The sequence below is a fragment of the Labrus bergylta genome, chromosome 8 (assembly GCF_963930695.1).
Source record: "Labrus bergylta chromosome 8, fLabBer1.1, whole genome shotgun sequence".
Taxonomy (NCBI): Eukaryota; Metazoa; Chordata; class Actinopteri; order Labriformes; family Labridae; genus Labrus; species Labrus bergylta.
Genome location: NC_089202.1, coordinates 11048419 through 11072233, shown reverse-complemented (window position 1 = coordinate 11072233; position 23815 = coordinate 11048419). Strand labels below are relative to the sequence as shown.

At 40.2% G+C, this 23815-nt stretch overlaps 3 protein-coding genes across 3 annotated transcripts; 1 reads left to right on the top strand and 2 right to left on the bottom strand.

Moving 5' to 3' along the window:
* Positions 1–150: 150 nt before the first annotated feature.
* znf687a (zinc finger protein 687a) lies at positions 151–9491 on the top strand. The gene is made up of 11 exons (XM_020641943.3): positions 151–258; positions 752–2710; positions 3483–3738; positions 3853–4040; positions 4142–4326; positions 4855–5031; positions 5121–5283; positions 5363–5599; positions 5710–5822; positions 6926–7028; positions 7111–9491. Exons 2-11 carry the CDS (start codon positions 773–775, stop codon positions 7738–7740), a joined length of 3990 nt encoding a protein of 1329 aa, XP_020497599.1. The 5' UTR covers positions 151–258; positions 752–772; the 3' UTR covers positions 7741–9491.
* A 198-nt stretch (positions 9492–9689) lies between these two features.
* Positions 9690–20630, bottom strand: otoa (otoancorin). The gene is made up of 29 exons (XM_020641941.3): positions 20432–20630; positions 19518–19596; positions 19351–19412; positions 18671–18692; positions 18438–18486; positions 18093–18225; positions 17887–17949; positions 17593–17789; positions 17376–17509; positions 16628–16746; positions 16390–16511; positions 16036–16159; positions 15734–15937; positions 15479–15652; positions 15147–15287; positions 14956–15005; positions 14307–14427; positions 14093–14211; positions 13856–13997; positions 13570–13763; positions 13404–13494; positions 12479–12599; positions 12152–12345; positions 11915–12064; positions 11693–11835; positions 11264–11400; positions 10998–11095; positions 10355–10517; positions 9690–9976 (listed from the first exon to the last, which is right to left on the bottom strand). The coding sequence occupies exons 2-29, from the start codon at positions 19573–19575 to the stop codon at positions 9894–9896; spliced, it is 3408 nt and encodes a 1135-aa protein (XP_020497597.1). The 5' UTR covers positions 19576–19596; positions 20432–20630; the 3' UTR covers positions 9690–9893.
* A 231-nt stretch (positions 20631–20861) lies between these two features.
* On the bottom strand, positions 20862–23489 carry LOC109990034 (regulatory subunit of type II PKA R-subunit domain containing 1). The gene is made up of 4 exons (XM_020641986.2): positions 23273–23489; positions 23096–23172; positions 22296–22342; positions 20862–21688 (listed from the first exon to the last, which is right to left on the bottom strand). Exons 1-4 carry the CDS (start codon positions 23351–23353, stop codon positions 21618–21620), a joined length of 276 nt encoding a protein of 91 aa, XP_020497642.1. The 5' UTR covers positions 23354–23489; the 3' UTR covers positions 20862–21617.
* Positions 23490–23815: the final 326 nt, after the last annotated feature.

Sequence of the window (23815 nt, the reverse complement as noted above, 5' to 3'; positions counted from 1 at the left end):
TGTAAAGATAAAGATAAGTATCCTACCTAAACAGAGTTGGGTTTGTTAAAAATCACAGTGGACAGTTCCTGTTGGTAAGGTTTTTGTCTTTAAGGCAGCATGTGATTTTGTTGTCGCACTACATTTATTTCCTCTTGTGCATGAGACATGTAAACACCTGGGAAGCTCCTGGGAAGTCACCCCCGTCGTCGCTGCTTGGTGACGAGACATTTGTGCGACACAGAGAAAAGTCAGGAACCAACTTCGCGAAGCAACCAGGTAAATAAGATTAATAAAAGCATGTTAGTTTAGATTCAGAAAAGGGTGAACATAACGTGTAACATGCAAAGTTTACGTAGAGCCGCGTTAGCTAAGTGTTACATTAATGTGAGTTTTTGACGGTAGCAAGCCCAGCTAGCAGACAATGCTAACATTAAGCTAGCTGGTAGCCACTTGTTGCAGCTAGTTTAGAGTTTGTCAAGTTTCACTTGCTTAAACGAAAAAAATGTGTCAAACTCTAAATGCTTTCTTTGTTTATTATTATAATCACAACGTAGACAGAGAATAACAACTCGTCTCTTCATGTTGTATCTGTCGACGCACATGTAAATCCAGCTGTCACATTTTTGATCTGATTTAATCTTTGGTGTGATGATTAGATTAACATTACTCTGTGTTACCTGATCAATGTCTTTAGCTTTTGGTAATGACATAAAAACAACTGCCACATACCACATGAAGGATGAGGTGTAACTCTTGATTTGCTTATTAGGTGTGAGCCTCCTTGCTGGCAATGGGGGACATGAAGACCCCAGACTTTGATGACTTGCTGGCAGCTTTTGACATCCCAGACATCGATGCCAAAGAGGCCATTCAGTCAAGTCCAGAGGAGCAACAGGATGAAGGTGGCGCCGATGGAGATGAGCGAGCGATTGGGTCTCCTTCATGCTTCGCCTCCTCTTCGACCTCACAGAGCAAGCCCCCCGTGGTCAGTGTCATTGTGAAGAACAAGGCGCCGTCTGAGTCTTACGAAGAGGAGGAGACGTCGTCCGTGGAGAATAAAACCGACAATTCCTCAAGCATCGGTTTGAACCCTCAGGTTAAAGTCAAGTTTAGTGACCAGACATTGCGGCTTTCTCCTAAAATGTCTGCTGAGTCTGTTCAGGAGCTTCAGATTGCGAATGGGTTTGAGGAGTCTGCCCCAAGGGATTCAGGACTATCCAACACAAAGCAGTGGCCTCACTCTTCACCCTTGCAATCGACACAGCTTGCTAATGAGGGTCAAAGTGATAATGGCGCTGAGGTTGGGTCGGTCCAGAACACTACGGATGAAGTGAACAACTTGAAGCCTATCCTCCACCTCCAGTCTTCTGCTTGTGTCAACCCCAACTCATCATCACCTCCATCCCTACACTCCATCAGTCCTCACCCTCCGTGCTCCCCTAAAGAGGAGGAACCTTGTCTCCTCAGTAATCTATCTCCCTCCCCTCTCCAGAAAAACAGGTCTGTTCCGGCTGGAATAAAGCGTGTAATGGACTCAGATGAAGACGACTCAGACCTAGATTTAGGAAGTCCACTGGTGATCCAGGAGAGCCCAGAATCTGAAATGTCTTCCCCTCCAAAATTCAAACACAGAGCAAGAGTACAGACCAAGCTCCTTCAGTCTCCCATGTCAAGTACCAATCTTGACTCTAATCCTCCTAATCTTCCTTTTCTGCAACCTGCAAATCCTAAATCCACATTTGAGGAAAAGACACCATCTTCCTCCTTCAGTCTTCCCTCCACAGCTACTCTGCCACAAAGCCCCCCGGACAACCTCCCCTCTGTCAGCACGACCTCTAGATCAGCCCAAGAGGAGAAATACCCTGAACATGTGATTGATGAGAGGGACTCACCTGAGAGCCCACCACCCAGTGAGACAGGTCTTTTAGTCTCCAAGAGAAGAAGCGGCCCTGATTCTGCTCAAACGTCAGGCCTAGCAGCAAACCACAAGGACTTTCAACCTCAAGATGAGCCCATGGAAACGGAGCCCAGAGAAGTAAAACTGTTGGGAGAAGCTAAGGAACCGAGTAAAGATAGGATTGGAGATGGAGAAAACTTAACCGAGAGCTGTGGTTCTGATTCTAAGAATCATATGCCTGCTGATGCTACAGACACTCCATTGCGTCCCCTCAAAGTTAAAATAAAAATGTCTACAGGCAGCGTCACAAGGACGGTGACTGGGGTAACACCTAAAAGAGGTGGAAAAGCCACTGTCAAGGGTGCGGATGCTTCAGAACCTTCACCGGAGCGTCATAACACAAGATCCAAGAGGGAATTAGCACAGCAATCCCAGACCCTCCTCAATGCCAAATACAAACCTGCTGCAGACACAGACACTAAGTCTAAAGTTTCCCCCACAGCTGTTAGCATCACTAAAACTGCAGCCCTGCCTTCCATCTCTGTTTCCTTTCCTAAAGTCACCCCAGGTGGGATCAACGCTCGCAGCCTGACTTCAAAAAGTCTGCAGGGTGGGATGACACTCCCAGCACCATCACCCCTGCTCCACTCTCAAGGCAGCAGCAGACCTGCCTCCATAGTTAACAGTACAGGGGCGATCATATCAAAGAGTCAGACCAACCTGGTGGAAGCTTTCAACAAGATCCTTAACAACAAGAACCTGCTACCAAGCTACAAACCAGATCTGAGCTCTCCTCTTCCTGCAGAGTGGGGCCTCCCTCTTCCTGCACAGGTAGGCTGTTCTTGATTTTTGATTGGGAAATACTGGAAAGTACTGAAAGTCTTACCTTGGATCAATATCAAAACAATTCTGATGGTTTTCAGTCTGTTCTGCCTGTGATCGTTGACCTGCCCTTCCTCTAAAATACACTGAATATAGAGTCTAAATGTGATGTAAACATTTGAGACAAAAATAAATCCATTCAGATTAATAATAATATGGTTGCATTACTGTGTGCACATTTGGGTGTATGACTGTGTTCTGAATTAAACAATCATATTCAAATTCTTGTTAAAAAGTAGTCAGAACACAACTGCCATCAGTTAAAGTGACTAATATACCCCAAATCAAGTTCAGCTTTTAAAGTAGGACTTACCTATTGAAAATCTGAACCGAAGATGGCTGTGCACAGGAAATGTGCATCAATCTGACTGATTTGGAGCGCTTTTTTAAAGAAGAGTGGGCAAAGTCAAGATGTGCCAGCCTGATAGACCCCCAATCATTCAAACAGGAACAAGGGGCTCTGACCACACAGGAGTACATGATGAAGCTGATCTGGTTGTTTTGTTCAGCATGAAACGTTTTATCTGATAAAGATATCAGCCTAACTAGAGAGTGAAGATGTAAAGCATGAAGTGGATGTGTGCAGCGTAACTCATCTGATATTACATAATACATTGTCTCATGGCTCACAATGTTCACACTGACATAATATGTATTAGTTTATCATTATTTTATTACTCATACACAGTCATTTATATGTACCATGTTTGTTCCCCTGCAGGGTTACCGCTGTTTGGAGTGCGGTGATGCCTTCGCCCTGGAGCAGAGTTTAGTGCGGCATTATGCTAGGCGCTCGCTGAGGATTGAGGTGACCTGTAATCACTGTGCCAAGCGCTTGGCCTTCTTTAACAAGTGCAGCCTGCTTTTACATGCCAGAGAGCACAAGGAGAAAGGCCTGATCATGCAGTGTTCACACCTGGTCATGAAACCTGTACCTGTGGAGCAGATGATTAGCCAGCAGGAATCCACAGCTGTAGGTAAGTGAAAATAGTTTTTGTTCTTTAATAATTCTGGAGTGGAATTAGATAAAGGTTTATTTGCGTTTGATTCCTCAAGAGGGATGTCTCATTGTCCTTTGTCCACCTATTCAGGAGTGTCGGCACCTTCTACAGGCACAGCCATCTCAAGTCCAACACCCTCTGCACATAAAGCAGTGTCCAACAAGAAATCGGAGGCAGTGCAGTACATTAGTAATAAATGTCTTGAGTGTCAGGCTCAGTTCAGCAGCAAAGAGGAGGTGGCTGAGCATTTTCAAGAAATCCGACCAGCACAAACCACAGTGAGTCTTTTTTTTTTCTTCAGGACAAAACAAGAACATTTTTTTAAATGATGTTGACATGAACTCCAACTTCATTTCTGTCTTCCCGTTTTGTTCTTCAGCCGTGCACCGAGTGTTCTCCCCCCATGCTCCTGCCCAACAGCTGCAGTGCGACAGCTCATCAGCGCATTCACCAAGGCTGCTCTCCACACGTCTGCCCAGAGTGCGGAGGCACCACCAAGCAGCCTCGGTTTCAAACACACCTGGAACACACCTGCTTGCATTTTGCACGTCGCATTGGATACAGGTGGGCTATCGTTCCATGTCATTCAGTCAAACCAAAGTCTACTGTGCTCTTGTACTACTGCAGACATTTTCTGTGTTTTTTTTCTGTCAATACTAGTGAAAGGTGCTTCACACGTATTATGTTTCCAGACTGTTTAAAGGTTTCTAGGCACGCCCCTTCAAATTTGTCACAAACGGATGGGCTCGAGGATGAGCTGATGAGATTTCGGTGGTCAAGTTTAACATAACCTTACACCTGTCATTTTCATAAGAAGGGGATAACTCAGCCCTCTTTGGTTCATATTTATTTTATATCCGTCCAAGATAAATATACCATCAGAATGTATTTGTTTGAATCTCCCCTTGCTCTACCCCTAATGCACCTGTTTTTTTCTGGCTGTTGCAAGGAAAGTGCACAGGCTATCAAATGCCACATACTTAAAGGGAATCCATGGTAGAATCATTCAGTTGGAGACTGATGAAGAGAAAGGAGAGACTCCGCAACTATATCTTATTATTCTTTTTCTACAATTCTTTGTTTTCTGAGCAGATGTTCCAGTTGCCTGGTGGTGTTTGGAGGACTAAACTCAGTGAAGTCTCACATCCAGCAGGCTCATTGTGACATGTTCCACAAGTGCCCCAGCTGTCCAATGGCTTTCAAATCTGCTCCCAGCATACAGACCCACATCAACAGCAACCATCCGCTGTTAACCGACGCACAGACAATGTACACAAACGGACACAAACATCTCATCATGATAAATGTTCTTTCTTTTCTTTTTTATCAACTGACTCACTTTTTCATTCTTTTTTCAGGTTGATCTTTAAGTGTGTGATGTGTGACACAGTTTTTACAAACAAGCCCCTGCTGTACGTCCACTTTGACACTCATTTGACCAATCAGAAGGTGCAAGTGTTTAAATGCCCTGGGTGTACCAAACTGTTTTCTCAGAGGAATTCTCTACTTGATCATTACAAGGTAAACACATACTTATGCATTATTTCATACATTTCCCTGTTTTCCCTGCTGTATTTAACCATGTTCTCTATTTTCTCAGACTCATAAGACTCCGATGTTAAAGCAGGAGCTGCCTTCTCCAGCTGCTTCCTCTCGATCACGGCCTTCTCTAAAGTCAGAGAGCTCAGATGGCGACGACTGGATGGATGAAGAGAAAGAAGAGAAAGTTAAGCCAGAGAGGATTAAGGCCCCCTCTGGGTGGAAGTGTGCACCTTGCCATGCGCAGTATACAGACCGAGAGGACTACATTGCCCACATGGCCAAACAACATGGCAAGGTCTGGGACTCCATTTTGACTGTTTGTTTCTATTTTCTTTTCTTTTTTTGTCTGTTGTTTTAATATCATATAGATGTAATCATGATTGTTTTGATGTTTGTGTTGTGCAGACTTTGAAGAAGTTTCCTTGTAACAAGTGTGAAAGCTCCTTCACCACCACCTCCAGTATGAGACGTCACATCAGAGACAAGCACAAAGTCACCAGTCGAGGCTTTCGCTGCCAGTGAGTTTTCCACACTCCTCCTCCTTAAAGGGATACTTCACCCATTTGCATTAAGCTTTGTATCATTAGAAACCTGGTAGTATTTTTGAATGGTCGTGCATCCCACCCTCATTTCCCCCGGAGACGGGAAATCTTTATATTTCTAAGTCTGAAAAGGAGCTTCTGATGACGTAAAAATCGTCATTTTGCGTCATCGGAAGCTGTTGTGGTTAGCGGGGTGAAACTACATCACTAGTTCCTCATATTTTTGACCACTGAAGCTACAGACCAATCACAGATCAGTGGGTGGGAACTCACTCCCAGAATGGAAACTTAACATCTGCCATATTGCTTGGAAGCTATGCTAACAGGCTCTATGGAGAAAAAATATAGTATAGTGGTGAGACGGCTGCCGGTCTTGTGTCTTGGCCGGCGCAGGCCGCAGCAGCCGAGAAACAAGACTGGCCTGTCGGCAGCAACCGTCGCGCGGCTATATTGCTGTCCGCCGCCGGCCGCTGCCAGCTCAGCAGTCGAGACATAAGGCCTTGCCTGTCGGCGACAGTGAGAACGAGGAGCCGGGGCCGGCTCGAGCTGGGGCGGACTGGTAGTGTCGGTGCTTTCACTGTTTGGACACAGACATAGAGTCTGTTTTCTGCCAGGAATGTCCAAGATGCCAATTCCTTCTGGAAGAAATCTCGGAGTCAGTTGAGGAAACGGCCTTATGTGTTGAAGTAAATATGTCTATAAACCTGACCTTAGTGGGAGTGGCCTGCAGTGCTGTGCATCTGGGATTTGGTGACTTTCATCCACATGACACTTTCTGCCTTTTCTGGGCCAAGAAGGCTTATTTCACATTTCTACTAAATATATGACCCAATGTCAATACAGATTCATGTTTCAGTGGGTGAAGTATCCCTTTAATCCTCATTAAAACACAGGTTGTCTGAACTGACAATCAAAAAGTCTGTAATTAAGTTATTTAAAAAAATCAGTGTTTTGCAGATGTGGCAATAATTGAAATGGAAACATTCAACTCAGACAGTGCCAAGTTCAATTCATTTCCTGTTGTTAACTCCTGACACACAGTTGTGATTACAAGTGTGTTTGTGTTTTTGTTTGTGTAGGTTTTGTAATAAGGGTAAGAAAACATTCAGCAGCAGAGCGTTGCTGGAGAGGCACATTCAGCTGAGACACAGAATGGACACTGAAAGCTTTGACACACTGATGGTGAGCCACTCTGTTGCTTTATGAAGAAGTCCCAACACTTTTCACCCAGATGGTTTTAACAGCAGATTTCCTCTGGTCCCAGGGAGCTGGAGATGAGGCAGACAGTTCCTCAGAGCAGGACAGCAGTTTGGGGGCCTCCCGGAGACGCAGAGGAGCTGTAAAGAAGGAGCAGGATGAGGATTCAGCAGATGGGGTGAGTCCAGTGAAGAAGCTGCAGTCTGCCTCCTCCTCCTCTGCTCCTCCCTCTTACTACCCTCCTGAGTCTGGGTTCCGCTGCGCCCCCTGTGGCTTCACCACAGAGGACCAGGCCTTGTTCCTGGAGCACATCAGCCAGCACCAGCGAGGAGGGACGGAGGGTGGCGGTCAGCAGTGTCAACAGTGCGGCGCCTGCTTCACGTCCACCTCCGCCCTGTCACGCCATCGCTTCATCTCTCACAAAATCAGAAATGCATTGAATGAAAACCAGCAGCAGTCAGTCAGCGTGCACTCAGCACCATCTCACAATAACGGCAGGAACCACGATGATAAGACTTCTCTGGACGGTTCTGCGCCAGCGTCGCCGTCCTCCATAGCTCCAGGGCTTGAAGAAGAGGGCTCACTTACATGTAAGGTGTGCGGGAAGCAGTTTGAAAAGTCTTCAGATCTAAACACACACTTCAGAACTCATGGTATGGCGTTTATTATTGCAAGAAATGCAGGAAAAACTACCTGAGATGCCATTGGTGGGCTAAAGTAGTGCGGTTAGGTGATGACAAAATATTTTCAAGTGCCTTATTTGTCATCGACTTCTCATCAAAGTGTTGGTTTAACACCTATGCACTAATTTATCCAAATATTTGTTTGAATATATAGAGTAGTTTGATTTTGACTGCTCAGTATAACTAACCTTCTGCTTGTGACTCTCAGGGCATCATGCTGCATTTCTGTGCTCATCATAATGAAATCAGAGCTTCTCTCTGGTCTGTGAGCAGGCAGTCTGACTACTTCTCTGTTCTGACTGTATTCACAGAATTATGTCTGGACTGTGAATGCAGGAACCAATCCTTAATGTGATACATTTAATTGAATGTTGCTAGGCAATGGAATGTGTCTGTTGTGATTTCAATGTTGTCATCCTATAAAGGAGTTTTTAAGGTGCTTTATAGTTTCTCTGCAAAGCCCTTTATTTTTTATATCTTCGAAAATTTGCTGGTTAAGAACACGTTTGCTTAGTCACTGTTTACTGTAAACTTGATACGTATTGCCATCTATTTTCAAAAAGATAAATTAACGTTTTTAGATTGAATTATATCTTTAAAGTTACAATCTTTGACATTTTCAGTTTAATAAATGTTTGTTACTACCTACTACTATCTTTTAGCCAATGAGTTAGCATTATGGGGATTGAACGTTAGGCCCATTAATGAAAGCCCTTAAATATTCTGTTAAGAAATAAGCTTCCAGTCGCTATAACTGGGAGAAGTAATTGATGTCAGCAGTGATTGGTCTGACCTGGTAAATTCATTTTTTTCTGTGGCACAACAGACCAAAAAAGATCCAGAAGTTGACATTCAAATATAACAAATTCTAACAAATCCCCAAAAATAGTTGCAAATGTGATAATAAGATGAGGACATTGAAAAAAATGTCTGCAAGTTCACCGTTTTGTTCATTTTTTAAAAAGTGAGATCCACACATGTACAATCTGAATTTGCAATCACTGCATGAACTCAACTGAGATCGAGTTACTTTAAACGCAGCCATTGATTATTACACATTGTAATGTTTAGATTTCTGATCATTTACAAGGACTTTAATGCTTCTTTAAGAAATGTGGCGTATTCTCAGTGTGCTTGAAATGGAAATAATATTGTGTGTTTTGACTTTTGATTTGTAAATCATATTTTTTTGGATTACTGTAAACTGATCATTAGTATGCATGTGATCTTAGGTTTTTTTTTTTTAATCATCTTCGATATTGCTTAAAAATAGAATTATCATGCTTCAGCTTAACGGACTTCATTTCTGGTAATCAATCGTCTATTGCTGCTCATGGAGTGACAGGCACAGATCAGGCTTTAGTGATTGACAGGCCACATCAACACAGGGATGTCAAATCACAATGTCAGAATAGATTTTTTTATACAAAGACATGAATGGTTTCAGTGCTGTTTGTTTTATTATTTTCTATGACTTTGTGCAAGCTGATGCTTGTCTAAAACATCTGCGGCCCCAGGATCCATAAAGGACGCACATAATCTGAGCACTCGTGTGAGTTTGTTTTAGAAAGAGTTACTACCCCTTCAGTGTCTGACATGTTTGTGCTTGTGTTTACTACTTAGGAGATCATCCAATGTTTTAAGACACACTGTTATATTTAACTGTCTGTTTCTGCATTGACGAGACGATTTCTAACCAAATGTTTGTAAAAAAAAATTCCATGTTAAAAAGGGAAAAAAAAATTAAAAGACATAAAAACTGGAATTTTTTTGTCTCGTTTTATTAATGTTTTTTGTCCTTTTTGTGTCGTTAAGAAGTTATTTTAATATTCTTTATTGAGATTTTCAATTTCTATTTTCTGAGTACATCAGACATACATAATAACATAATACATCCTATACAGAGGAAATCCGTAGATCCAACATTAAATATTCTACATCATTCTATTAAAATATACTTTCTTATATATATATATATATATATATAAAAAGAGGCTGAGAATCTAAAGCTTGATAAAAATAAAAGACTTCTTATCCTAGGTCATTTGATTATATTGTTATGTTGATGTTAAAATCCACAAACTGCTCAAACAGAATGAACATTCGACTCTCTTCTTTCTTCAACTTCCGTGTGTTTGTTTTGCAGTAGTGTGTGCTGACTCTGTTCTCACAGCAGTAGTAAGCTCATGACGAGGAACAGGAGGGGCTTCATGAAGGACAAGATTCCCTCCACGGCCAGTGACGGAGCTCCTGAATAAGAGAGGCATGAAGACTGAATGCAAAGACTTTTCAATAAAGGTTAGATTTTTTGAGTATATAACCCATTTTTCTGCAAAGGCTTGGGCACCTTTTTTTACACAAGTACATCTACTAAAGTATTGGAGTATTGACTTGAGTTTAGTAAGTACTGTAGTTCATCAGTGACTACGACTAACTTGTTCATTTTTAGATGTTTAGGGTTGTAAAACAAGAAGCTAGATTTTGGTATCTATGTTTGGTATCTTCATCCATGATGAAGCCTTGATGTTTTTTTATGCTTGAAATCAGATCTAATTTAAGCTTCTATGTACAGAAAATATATATCGATTGACTGTATGAATTTAAAAAAGTGCAGATGGTTCTGTTTACCTGACTGACTGGACGGAAGTGGTTCTGGTGTTGAACTGGTGTCACCTGTCAAGGCACTTTCAAGAGCAGAACGTTGCTTTTCTGTAAGGGCAGCCTGCTGTTCACTGGTTACCATGGCAGCATTGTCAGGTCCAAGAGCTCTCAGATGATCATCAGTGAGTGCCTGGAGGGGAGACAGCAAGTCAGATGGGTGGAAACAGTTTGAGTCCTGTTTTGTGTGTAGCAATGATCAAATATTGCTACTACAAAAGTCATGCATTCAAAATCTTACCCGAGCAAAAAAATCTGAAAAAAATGTACACACATGTAAACACTTGACACAGTGACTTATAACATCATATAGCATAATTTTTGTTGTAACTGACTGAGAAGGAGGTCAATTTGATCAGCTTAAGTGTTGAGCAGTTCGTGTCAACCATTTCTACATTTGAGTCCTTAAACCATTCCAGTCTGCAGTAAAATTTAGTTCAGTCAAATAATATCAAAAAGTTGATTTCAGACACCTTTGATCTGAAAACAAATATTTAAACTGAGGTTGCAGTTGAAATACTCAAATTACGGTAAGTACAAATACCTGTCCATAAGTAACTGAACTTTTCACGTCAAGATGAAAAAACCCCAAGGTTAAGAGAAAGTTGCTTACAGCGAAGTTGTTTGGTGTAATGAGCGGGATGCTGGATGATCTGAGAAATGAGAAGACTGGTGGATTTATAGAGGCCAAGTCAGTTGCATTCAGTCCAGCTGGGGGTGGGGAGAGAGAGAGAGAGAAAGTATCAGTATTTTGTGAGCCCACAACACAAGGACTAAAAGAAGCCTCTGTGCAAGAAAAAAGCTTATAGAACTTTAGTGGATGAATACAACAGGGTTTAGTATCCTGCAGAAAACACAGAGAAGAGGTTAACATCTAACCAATGATGTTGCCCAGGTCAGACACTTCAGCTTCAGTCCAGGTACTGGGATTTCCAAACGCAGACACAGCAATATTTTTCAACTGCTGTGCAATCTTAGAGGAGCACTGAATATCATTTATTGAGCCAACAGCCTCCCTGTGACAAACACACACACACACACACACACATATATATATATATATATATATATATATATATATATATATATATATATATATATATATATATATATATATATATGTTACATAAAGCATTGGACCATCGTTTCGTTGTACTCTTTGTAAATAATCAAAATATTGTATTATGCTCTGTAGAGTGCATTATCTGTGGACCTATCAAAAAAATTGGTTTCATATGTCATCATATTTTTATATGTCATCAGGGTGTCATGAATAAATCCTAGGAGAATTCTGTACGGAGCACAAACTTGAAGGTGTCGACGTTGATCTGATTGATCTCATTGGAGCTGAGGCCACAGATGAACTGGTTCAGTGAGACCAAGTCTGCAGCTTCTAGCTGCTGCACTGTTATGTTGTCATGTCCAGCAACTGCCATCCACACCAGCTCCAACTACGTGAGATGAGTAAGTAAGTGACATGATATATCAGTATAATAGTCATGTACATGTGAGGCTGTTCTTATATGTTACCTGTGACTCTGTCCAGCCACAGTGGGAAATGTCCTCCAGAGAGTCCAGTGAGAAGGGAAGAGTGGACAGGTCTTTGGCCAAAAAACCCTGAATTATACATCCCAGCTGCATCACCACACTCTCATTCATCTGAGACACCGGGCCAAAGGTCTGTAGAAATACACATTAGTAACTATTATCCAAATGAATTGTGATTATGAGGAAGAATCAGAAGCTCAATCAATGTCTCCACTGCACCTCAGTTGCTTTATCACTGAGGACATCCAGTTGGTCTTGGCTGTAGTCAAGGACATCCCCAAGTGTTTCCACAGTGGTAACGAAGGTTTCCTCGGAGATCTTCTCCAGATCTGCATGTGTCCAGAAGACATTGTGAGATTGAAGTTCTTCAATCATCTCTGCAGTTGGTACTTTAGCATCCATGGTGTTTCTCACTGAGAGAGACGGGAAAAAGAGACATAGCAATAAAAAATCCACAAGTTCAATGCAATAATACATCATCAACAATATCATGCACATTATCAGTGACCAAGAATCAACAACAACACACATAGCATCCCTTCTTACCGGTTCTCTTTCTGCGTGCAGCATTCGATGCGGTGTTGGTGGTACATTCAAAGAGTTTTTTTCCCAGAGCGCGGATTGTGCAGGAGGACATCAGGGAATAAAGAGCATCCTTAACCCATGGCTAACAGAGACAGAGAGAGGGGAATAAGTAGGTATGTAAGTTAATTAACTTAATTTCTGCAGGACCTTTTTAAAGGCAGGTAACACAAAAACAGTTTGAGTCAGAGTTTGGCTCACTTTATAACAAGCAGTTTTTAATTTGAATTCCAAAAGGCTGCTGAGTGGTTTAGTTAAAATGTTAAGCAGGAGCTAAGTCACCTTCATTTACTGAATAAAAGATCACTAAAAACAATCCTGAACTTCACTTGTTGCCTGTGGAGTGATTACAAATCTGGCTGCTGCATATTTACAACTGAAAATCTAAATCAAGGGTGGATACTTTATTTAATATTTCTTTGTTAAAAAATAAGGTTTTTTTTTTTCATTATTTAATGGGGAAGTAGGTTGCTGTAGTCATGTTGTGTTCCTGATATCCAACAAAGGCAACAGATTATCTGGCTCAAGGGATACTGGACCTGTTATATATACTTACCCATAGAGAAATAATAGATAATTGACATAAATGTAAGGAAGTTTAAGTCTAATATTGTTCAGAATGAACAATAAATGACAACAACTGTTTTTTTTAAATAAAAAGTAACTGAACAAAGGCGGCGTTTATAAAAATATAAAAAAAATATTGTGGGGTATCTGGCAGCAGATTGAGAGGCGCAAATCCAAGATTGTTTCAATGGGGTTGTGCATGGCAGTAGGGAGTAAATTGTATTAGTAGTATTGTGTTTTGAGTAAGTCTTGATAGATCTAGACCAGATATAAACTAAGAAAAATTGTGGGCAAGCATGTTTGAGAAACAAAGGATACACACCTTACATGGCAGAGCAGCTAGGGCTTTGTCATCCAAAAATAGGAGACAACCGAGTTTGTCCAGAGTCTCAGCTGACCAATCAGAGGAACTCCTGCAACAACAAAAAATGCATTCGCTTTCTCTCTCTGTAACAACTTTTGCATCAATGGAAGGTGTCAAGCCATACCCATAAGTCTCGATGATCAGCTTCATGAGATCTGCAATGTGTCTTTGAGGAATTTGCTGGCAGGAGGCCATTGCCTCCAGGCTGGTGTTGCGGACATAGGGGGCCATGAGGCGCAGTTGAGAAGGTGAAAGCTCACACAAGAGCGGTTGGATCGTGGCGACATCCTCAGTTGTTATCACAGAGAAGTTCTTCCCCTGCAAAATTTGCAGTTAATATCTCAGGAAGTTGCACGCTCTAAATGTTTATAATCAATGTTAAGCAGGACATATAATTTCCTTGTTTGTACATTTGCAATGCAAAGCAGAGCTCTCTTGATGATTTCAGGGCGGGATGGGGAACGGAGCGGTAATGAGCTCAGGTTGGCTACTTTCATTTTATCCAGGAAGACAGGGCACACAGAGTCAGGCAGATCCTTCAGCTTCCCGGGCCTGTGGTAGTTTAACATGATACAGAGAGTAAGAGCAGGCAGATATCACAACAGTTATCTCACTTAAGTGTAGAAGAGAAAATAATCATTGTTTACGGCAGCTGAAGGATTAAGATTGGGGGAATTTCATCCATCTCATCATCAGTGATGGTTTTGAAATAATCAACTCTTGTTTTTTCCAAGCGACCGAAAAGCTTTCGTGCAGCACACCCTGCCTGAAAAAATGGAAATGGAAATTTGTTATCAACAAGCATACTCTCTATATTTGTATTTACATGCATACATAATGAATGTAAAAGTAAATACATACCGCTACTTTGGGCAGCCACTGTGGAGTCTCTTCTATGTCCTGCACCATGTTTTGAACTTCACTGTCTCCTATTTCATCAATCATCTTGCAGGTTATTCCCTGAAGCACTGAACGGAGCTTCCTGGTTTGGGCAGTAATGTTGAAATGTAAGCATGTGAATGACAGACATGAACATACAGTAACAAGAACAGACTCAGTAATAAACACAACTAAATATATACAACAGGCCACCGCTAGCCTTCTTTAACACGTCATTCCTCACTCTCTCCGATTTCTGACTCTATTCACTGTCCTGCCTCTAAATAAAGTCATAAAAAAGCCAAAAGATACATCTTTAATGTATACAATAGTCCTGTGTTACATGGGAATTTATTGAAGCTTGATTTTTTTTGCTTTGTTATAAGTAATGAAAACATATTTATGGAGTTCTGGAAATATTCTTGGGATCAATAATTAGTTATAACAATGAATAATAGGAGCTCTTTAGTTGTTTGTATGTGTTATCATGAGTTGAACTTATTGGAATAAACAACTGTAAGTCATGATAAAAACATTTGAGCCTTGTCAGATGTCTTTACAGCAGGACTTTTTATTGCCATTATCCAGAGCAGGGTTTCCATCATTTTACTTCAGAGCTACAGGTACTCACCTGAACAAAGGCTTCTTTTGCTTGAACATCTTCTTTGCCAGGAAAGCTGCCTAAATTTGAAACAACAAACTTTTAAACTCAATAACTTAGTGAAGAGGTAACTGAAACATAAATGAAAGTTTCTGAAATCCATATACATTTATGCTGAGTGCATCAAAATCCTTCATAATTAGCATCGATTTAGAGATTACCTGTGCTGGAGTCAATGTTTTATTCTTCAGTTGGTCCAAGGAGCTAATGCTTGCTTTCTCCAGGAGTTTGAGAGAAACGCTGGGAATCATGGAGTCTGGCAGCTTCTGAACCAGCTCTGATATGTCCACATTCTCACTCATCTGCAGGGAAACATTTTTTACTTTCTTAAACAATATTTAAAATGGATGAAAACTGTAATTTTGAAATATGATATTTGTCTGTTATATTCTCTGGATTTTTATGCAATTTTTTTTTACTCCTTAAAAGACAATTGTCATGAGATTCACAGATGGTCTTAATCAAATTAGCATCCTTGCGTCTCTCTCCTTACCACCCCCTGCAGCATGGCCTTCAGCTGGCCCTTCCTCATCCTTTTGGAGATTTTCTTCAGACCCTCTATATCATTCAGGATCTCCTTGGCTCTGACATGCTTCAGGACACATCCTGGCAAACCTACTGCGATTGAGCCAAGGTCCATCAGCTCCTTAACCGACACCTCTTTACACTGAGGGGAATCAGAATGAGGTTATTATAGAGCAAGAGGGGAACATGCAGGAGGAAAGCCTTAGCCGCTCCTCAGGCTCACCTTCTTATCTCCCAGGCATTTCTTGACCAGTGTGCGCAGCTGGCCACGAGTCCATTCAACATTGGATACCAATTCTTTGATATCATTGCAAGCAAACTTGGACAGTTGTTTGGGAGACAACAAGTTAACACTACTGCCCAGGTCCTGAAGTGCTTGAGAAGTGTTGGAGTTTGACATCAAAGACTTAACAAGGTTCTTCTTTAGCTTGAGTTAAAGACAAAGAGTAAATGGATGATACAGAGATTCATTGAATTGATTACGTGTGTCCTGGCTGAGGGGGAAATGGGTAAAAGAAGTAATACCTTTTTGACTTGGAAATTGTTGACATCACAGTGATCAAGCTGAGGGAGGAGTTTCCTGCTGAGGTCAGCTGTCATGTTTTGATGGGCTGGACAAAAACAAGCCAGTGGGCTGAGTCTGAGGAGACTATAAGGTAAAGATTGAATTATTGCAACAGGTTCATTGAATCCGCTATCCATAACATCTGGCGCATTTATTCATCTGCAGATTTTTGAAAGGTGTTTTTTCCCCTGTCCTTAATTTAACTATGCCCTCTCTCTTATCTGTTAAGACTTTTCCTCCTCATAAAACCCCCAAGCCGCCACACAGAGCTGAGATGTTCACTCATATACACACATTCATTCATGAATACACACTTGTTCACAGAGTCTGCACAGTTGGGGCACTCTTGAGGTCCTTGCAGAATGTCCTTAGCCACACTTGGCTTTTTGCCCGACCCGGTGTCATTATTGTGTACTGAGAAGAAGAATTCACACAGCTAAAAGAGAAAGTGAAGGAAACAAATCAACATCAAATCTTTTATTTTCTCTTTATTTATACTTTCATTATTTTTTATCCGTTCTTGCAAGACTCCCCCTTTCTCTACCCCCTTACCTTTTCTCGGGTAGAAGAGTCAACATCTTTTTTTTTTAAACCAGAGATGAAAGGTCCCAATGCATCCAACACTCCAGAGCTCATCCATTTCAGTGAAGGCTTGCAGGGCTTCATCTGGGCTGCAAAATAAATACAGCTGTTACATATCACATTCATACTGCATGGAGAGGAAGTAACATAAAAGCAGATGTACATTCACATGCAAGGATATGTTTTACTGTATACTGACTAGCACAGTTATAGGGAATTGTGATGTCCAACCCTGCCTCATAATCAGTGCTGAACACTAGCACTTGTCTGTAGAACGTGGCATGTGCTTTGATTTGGCTTCCTTAAATCTAATCTTATTTAAAGATCCAAACAAACACAATTGAAAACATTTGCATAAGAGAAGCTGCCATTTGCAGATCTAGTTCCTGTTCCCCTCCATCTGGTCTCTGTTGTTTTCTTCCTGTTTGCTTTATGGATTCTACTTTATCGTTATCTTTGTGTTTCCCTTCTCTGAAGCTTCAACATTCTCTGATAAACATCTACTTCAAAAGATGTTCAGGGACTTTTCCTCTTCTTCACTCTCATTTAGTGTACTTTTTGTCTGTTCAAGCTTCTCTGCCTTTGTTTTCCTCTTCTGCTATAGCATTAAGAATCTAATTTTAAAATAAATGTTATCTCTCAATTGATGGGAATACATGACCGGATCTCTTAATGTCCAAAGTGTTGTCTGAATTGAAGTGCTTCCATATTCTCTTACTTGATTTTGAGTCAGGTGATTGGTTTGTTGTACAGTTGAAGTCGTTCTGGAGGATCTGTTCTTTTGCCCATTTCAACACCCGAGTCCTTTGTCCTGCAGACATGACACCATACACCGACCGCAGCATCCCCATCCTGCAGCCAAAAAACACATTTTACATTTCTGAGGAAACTTCTGAGTGATACTGAAGAAAGTAAGTGCACCAACTCAGCCTCACCACTTCATCAAATTTGGGCCCACTGCTACATCAGGGAGGTTCACTCTTGAAGAAGGCATGTCCAGCACCACAGGTTTTGCAGCCGACAAAAGTGTGTCGTAGTCGTCTGAGCTGATGTTGTTCACACACTTTTTCTTCAAAGTTACCCAGGACATAGGGGCCATGAATGCTTTCATGTAGCATGTAGCCGATGATTCCTAAGGGAAATGAGAAATGGCAGGAATAAGAAGAGAACTGATTGGATATGTTACGTTTTCTCTACTTAAGATCTTGACACTAGCGCAGAGTACTGACAGGGGAGGTCTTCATCCGATTGATCATGTTTAGGAGATTCCTGCAGTTCAACATGTCGTTTGTCTAAAAAGGAAAAGAGAGAGCGAGAGAATGCCATTATCTGCAGATCAGGAGTGGTTTTAAACACACAAAGGAAACATGATAAAACATCGTCTGTATGATATTTCTTATGTGGTGAAGGTGCTTGTCTGCGTATTCATTCACACCATTTTATCCATGTCGTCTAAACGGACTCTGCCCGGTGGGTTTTTGACAGGAGACACTGACAGCAAGACACTCAGGAAAGTAGGTAGGAAGCTATTGGATCGGTCCTCATTTGTTTCCTTTAAAGGCAGCTCACTGACAGAGAAAAGGCTTACATATTAGGTGTTGTATTTCATTGTGTATTTATTTCATTTCAAGTAAAAATGAAATTCAGTTGAGCCCATTTTCATATTTTTTTGCAACACATGACTTCATGTTCATACAACCTGAACAGTATGGCAATAAAACACAACAAACAACAGAGACACGCGACAGCGATTTTCACAATAAGAGACGTGCAAAATGACCTGTCAACAAACACAGTGTTCAGCAGCGTCATCTCAGGCATCGGGGATCCTGTTACACAAGAAGCGTCATATTCATTATTGAACAGTTCAAACACATGAGGACTGGTCTTAGAGTTTAAAAAAAAAATGTTTACTGTGTGGCTCATGTAACAGAGGATGCTCATAATGTACTCAAATAACACAAACATAAGAAGGACTACGTTTGTGATGAAGAGTGAATCACTCAGTCTTACCATTTTTCTTGCACTTCTTCATCTGATAAAAAGAGAACACAGCATTATTGACACAATATTTAACTTTTTAAAAGCACTTTGCTGAAGGAAGATTTTTTTTTCTTATTATTTTTGCCTTCATGTTAACAGAAAAAACAAACTGATATAAACAAACCAAAGAGTTTTGGATTATTAGAACTAAGGTAATGTGATATAACAGTAAATAACGCAATATATTATTGTGGATAGAATGGGAATAATAGACAATGAAATATTTTATTTTTGAACTTGACAATTGATCACTTTAAATGTTTCAGAGATAAGAGTAGAAATTATTATTGAGAATATTTTTGCATTTAAATAACTTTTGGTAAAATGAGAACAAAATAAGCTATCTTAATAAAAATAGACTCAACACAGAAACCATGTGCTGTGTAGTTCAAAACCTTTTTGCATCGTAAAAGAGAGGACGGATGTGATTTCCAATGCAAATACTTGAAATGGACAAAATCTAAGCTCCATTTGTGATGGCATCCTAATACAAAGTACGTCTGTGTAGAAGAGTGTTATAGAAGGGTGTTTGAAAACTCTAGCAAAAAGAAAACTAGACTGTTTGGGAGTAGAAAATGTAAATGTATCAAACATGGTTGTTTTGCAAACTACTTCCATATTCTACAAAGCACACTCGAGAAATTACATACCAGTCTTCTGGCCATGTGTTTGAAGGCCTGCACATCTCTGGGCATATCATCAGGTTTCAAAGCTGAACAGAAAAAAACAAACAAACAACAATTATCACCTGAAGACCCACAGTCAGGTTCAAATTAAACAATATTTACGTACAAGAGGAAACACTGTGAAGACTTACATGAAACTGCACAGGCAACCATGAGCAGGAAGAAAAATGTCCCTCCTTTTGGAGCCATGTTGAGAAGAAGAGGGTGCTTCTATGTTGGAGACAGAAATGGAAACATGTGATTATTTTTCATCAGAGGTTTGTTATGGAATAAATCTCCATGAGAGACACCTCCAGCTTTCTAACTAACTTCTTCCTCTGTGGTTTTGTGATCAAACTTCACTATAGTTACCATCCTTATAACTCTTCCTGTGGGAGGCTCTATGGACTGTGGGGGATAACATGCTGTGATAAACAGGTTGATAATGTACATGATGTGCCGTGAGGAACTTTTATTTCAGCTTCTCCAAACGGATTAGACTTAATCAAAGCGTCTTTCTTATTGGAGTTCATACTTAAGGATTTGCATTGAGTATTTACCTATCTTAAATTTGACTGTAAACTATCAGTTCATTTGACTTCTCATTTGGATATGCCTTGTGTTTACCTAAAATCATTTAAAAAAACAATAACCCAATAATAATAGAATACATAGCAGCTCTTTAATAACACATTTTTCCAATTCCTTTTTCAGTCTTTTGGAAAGTCAGTTAAGTCAAAATAGATATACATTTTCCAGATAGCAGAATCAGAATCGTTTTTATTGCCAAGTACATTTACACATACAAGAAATATGTTTAGGTGTATTGTTGCAAAAAATGTTAACAAGGGAAATAAAGCAAAATAGCAAGAACTTAAATAAAGTAAAATATAAGAAATAATATGATACTGAAGATAATAAATAAGACAATTTTAACGTAAAGTCACGTTTCATACTTGTATATGCTTAAAAGTTACTACTTTAACTGAATTACAAACCTGAAACTATCAACACAGCAGAAAGAAAATAAAAACATTATTGATTTACATTCAAATCATTTACTTACAGAATCTCAGCCTGCTTCTCGGTAGACTCCAGACACAACGCAGGATGTAAAATCAAGATGTAGACAAAGTGTATGTTGTTCCTCTGCCTCGCTCTCTCACATCTGAGATGAGCTAATTATGTGGTTACCTTTACTCAAAGCAGGTGCATTGTGTTACAACGTCACTGCTTGTGTGTGTGTGTGGGTGTGAGAGAGAGAGAGAGAGAGAGAGAGAGAGAGAGAGAGAGGAGAGAGAGAGAGAGAGAGAGAGAGAGAGAGAGAGAGAGAGAGAGAGGTTGGGATGCCTTCTATAATTCCACAATGAGTAAACACAATTAGAAAAATGTAAGATAATCATGTTTAACCCAATCATTTCATATAACTCTGAAAGACTTCAAACCCTGACACATTGCAAAGTTTCACGCTGAATAATAAAGGAAGGAGTCACGACTAAAGGAGCGGAAGTTCATTTATTTTCTGAGGTTTCATAACAGAACATTTATTTTACCCCTTCGATGTTTTATCGAAACAAATCCCAGCAGAACAAGCCGGGCTGGGTATTAAAGTCACATCCAAACACCACAGCCACATACAAAGGAAGTTAAACAAATTTTAAAAGCTCTATTGACTCTCTCCATTGAGGAAATAAGCAAACATGAAGCACAAGCTCTTGGAAAAAACAGCCACGATGGCTGAATGGTCGGTTGAATGGTTGCAGTATGTGTCCTCTTAAAAGGAAGGGTAACTCAGTCTGTTTGCTATTCTTTACCTGACTCACCTGTATGCCAGATAGTGGTCCACATTTTTGTACAATATTAGCAGACAGTCAGGGATCAAGTATAGAACATTTTACTGTTAAGGCCATCAAGAAGGCAAAGGTGAAAGAAAGCTGAACGTTTTGGTGGAATAGGTGGCAATAGACAAAATCTCCAGCACTCAGTTGTTTCTTCACAATCATGGTGATGATGAGACAAACAGCAAAGCGTTCAATGAACCTCTAATTACACTCATTAGGAACGACTGTTATCATCTGTCCCTTTAGGTGGCTTCCGCAATATGTATGATGGCAATCTGCACATAATGCTGTTAGCTGGACAATTTGTAGACTGACAGAGGGTGGAAAAGCACATTTGTGAGATTAAGTCCATGAATGTTTTACTCTGTGCAGACACAAAGGATAAGTAGCGTGAAAGTGGATGGACGTGTTTCAGTCCTCGTCATTTTTTCCTTCCATTTTTGAGCCAGTAACCACCTGAAGGTCAGGGTTGGTGAAGTGATCTGAAAAACACCACAAACACGTGTTTGTAGGCAAGGATATGCTTGTGTGTGTGTGAAGAGTTGTATTAATTTGCATCTTCATTTTACACATTCACAGCTTCTCATTTAGGGTTTGCTTTAAGGATAATATTGACTTTAAGAAATGGTTCACATTTTTTTCTTAATGTTGAAAGACCCATTTAGTTTTCACTGCAAAGTTTTGGCACTTTAGGTTTCAGCATTCTTTACCCAAACTGGAGTTAAAAGTGCATTCTGATTTTATTTTATTTGACTATTTTCAACACACTTGATAAACTTTGATATAACATCAGTTATTTCTTAATCTGTGTTTGATTGATTTCAGTCAACAGATGAAGTAGAAAGAAAAAACAAGGAGAAAAAAAATCCAGACTACCTACATTATACTCATTAGTTGTATAAAATATCACAAGCACTGTTCTTTTTTTAATACTATATCACCTACACCTTCTCACCTCAGACAAAGAAAATGTCATTATAATAATGTGCTATCTAAAACATTACAATAAACAATTGACCATATACTTGTTTGTGTGTGTGTGTGTGTGTGTGTGTGTGTGTGTGTGTTGTGTGTGTGTTGTGTGCTCACCTGCAGCAAACTCATGGATGTCAGAAGGTCTTTTGAGAAGAATGTCTCTGTGATAGGATGACAAGATATGCAAATAGTAACTTTATCAGCGCTTAACTTGTATCGAGCATTCCACGCCCTTTAAGCGTTCAAAAAGTAACGCACATTAAAAGTTGGTCAGCTGAAGGTATTCTTCACACTTTAGGATTCAACAGGAACCTGAATGGACGCTTCAGGACCCATTAATATTTTTAAAAGCTCAGGCCTTTTTAAAGGAATAACTTAGTTGTGATAGTTCACATGCGCATAGATTTGATTTAATTTAGCATCAAATTGTTTTAAATAGCCTAACATCAAAACATTGTGTTTTTAAGATCTTTGGCTCCACCTAACAGAAAAAGCCGTCAGATGTGTATGCAACATGTTAGGTTGAGAAAGTTCAACACCCTCTCTCAAAATTAAAGAGTTGGCTCCCAAACAAATCCAGGAATTACATCATGGTCTTAATACAGGCGTAAGGTTGCCAGCCAATCACAGAGCTTATTATAATAATAGAAAACAGCAGTGTTAAATAGCACTCTGGAGAGATAAGCCTGAAGATATTTGCAATTAAAATCTGTTTGAATAGCTTTTTATACATGTTTGCACAACCTTTTCTTAAGTAGGCTTTAAATTTAACATTTTGGAAGCACGTTTTTGATTGTGCCATATTTAATTTGGTATCTGAAATGTTGAGATAGCGTATCTATCTATCTATCCATAAACAGAGGAAGCCATCAGACACCATTGTGTAAATTTAGCAAACAAAAAGACCCACCAACCTGAGAAAGTTTCCGATTAAAACCTCTACTTCCGGGTGTGACCTCAAATAGCTCTCGTTGTCGATTCTCGTTTTCACCTGAGAATAAAAAAAAAGGAAATGTAATTTCAGGCTCCTCATCAGCGGCGTAATTCACTGCGGCACCAGGCAGGTGTGAACAGCTAATGTAGCTCTTTACCTTGAACGCTCGGAGTTTCTCTTGCTGCTCGGTACTTAAAACATCGACGTCGAGTTTCGTCACACCACCTCGTCCAGCCATGATTCAAGCAGGTCAGTAATTTGTAAACATACTGCTCACCTCACTGTGTAGAAAAGCTGGCAATTTGGACGATTGAAGCCGTATCAAAAGCACGAAACAGGTCACCTGTTACTGACACAGCTTCTGTTACTATGGAAACGACCTCCGGCAACCAACCCCTGCGTCCAGGAGGTGGCAGCAGAGGACAGGAAAACAAGTGTTTTTTTCTTTTCTAACTCTATTTGGGGATTTAACATAATGTTCAGGTGATTTTAGAGCCATTAAAAACCCCAGTATCAGACCCACTACTGTCATATCTGAGTAGCCTATTACTGTGTTCTTTTTTTTCTTTCCTTATTTTTCTTGGTATGATTTATTTATTTTTGTAAAGTTCTTTATTTTATTTTATTTTATTATTATTATTTATTTTCTTTCTCGTCCAAGTATTTTGTTGGGTGTGTGTGTGTGTGTGTGGGGGGGGGG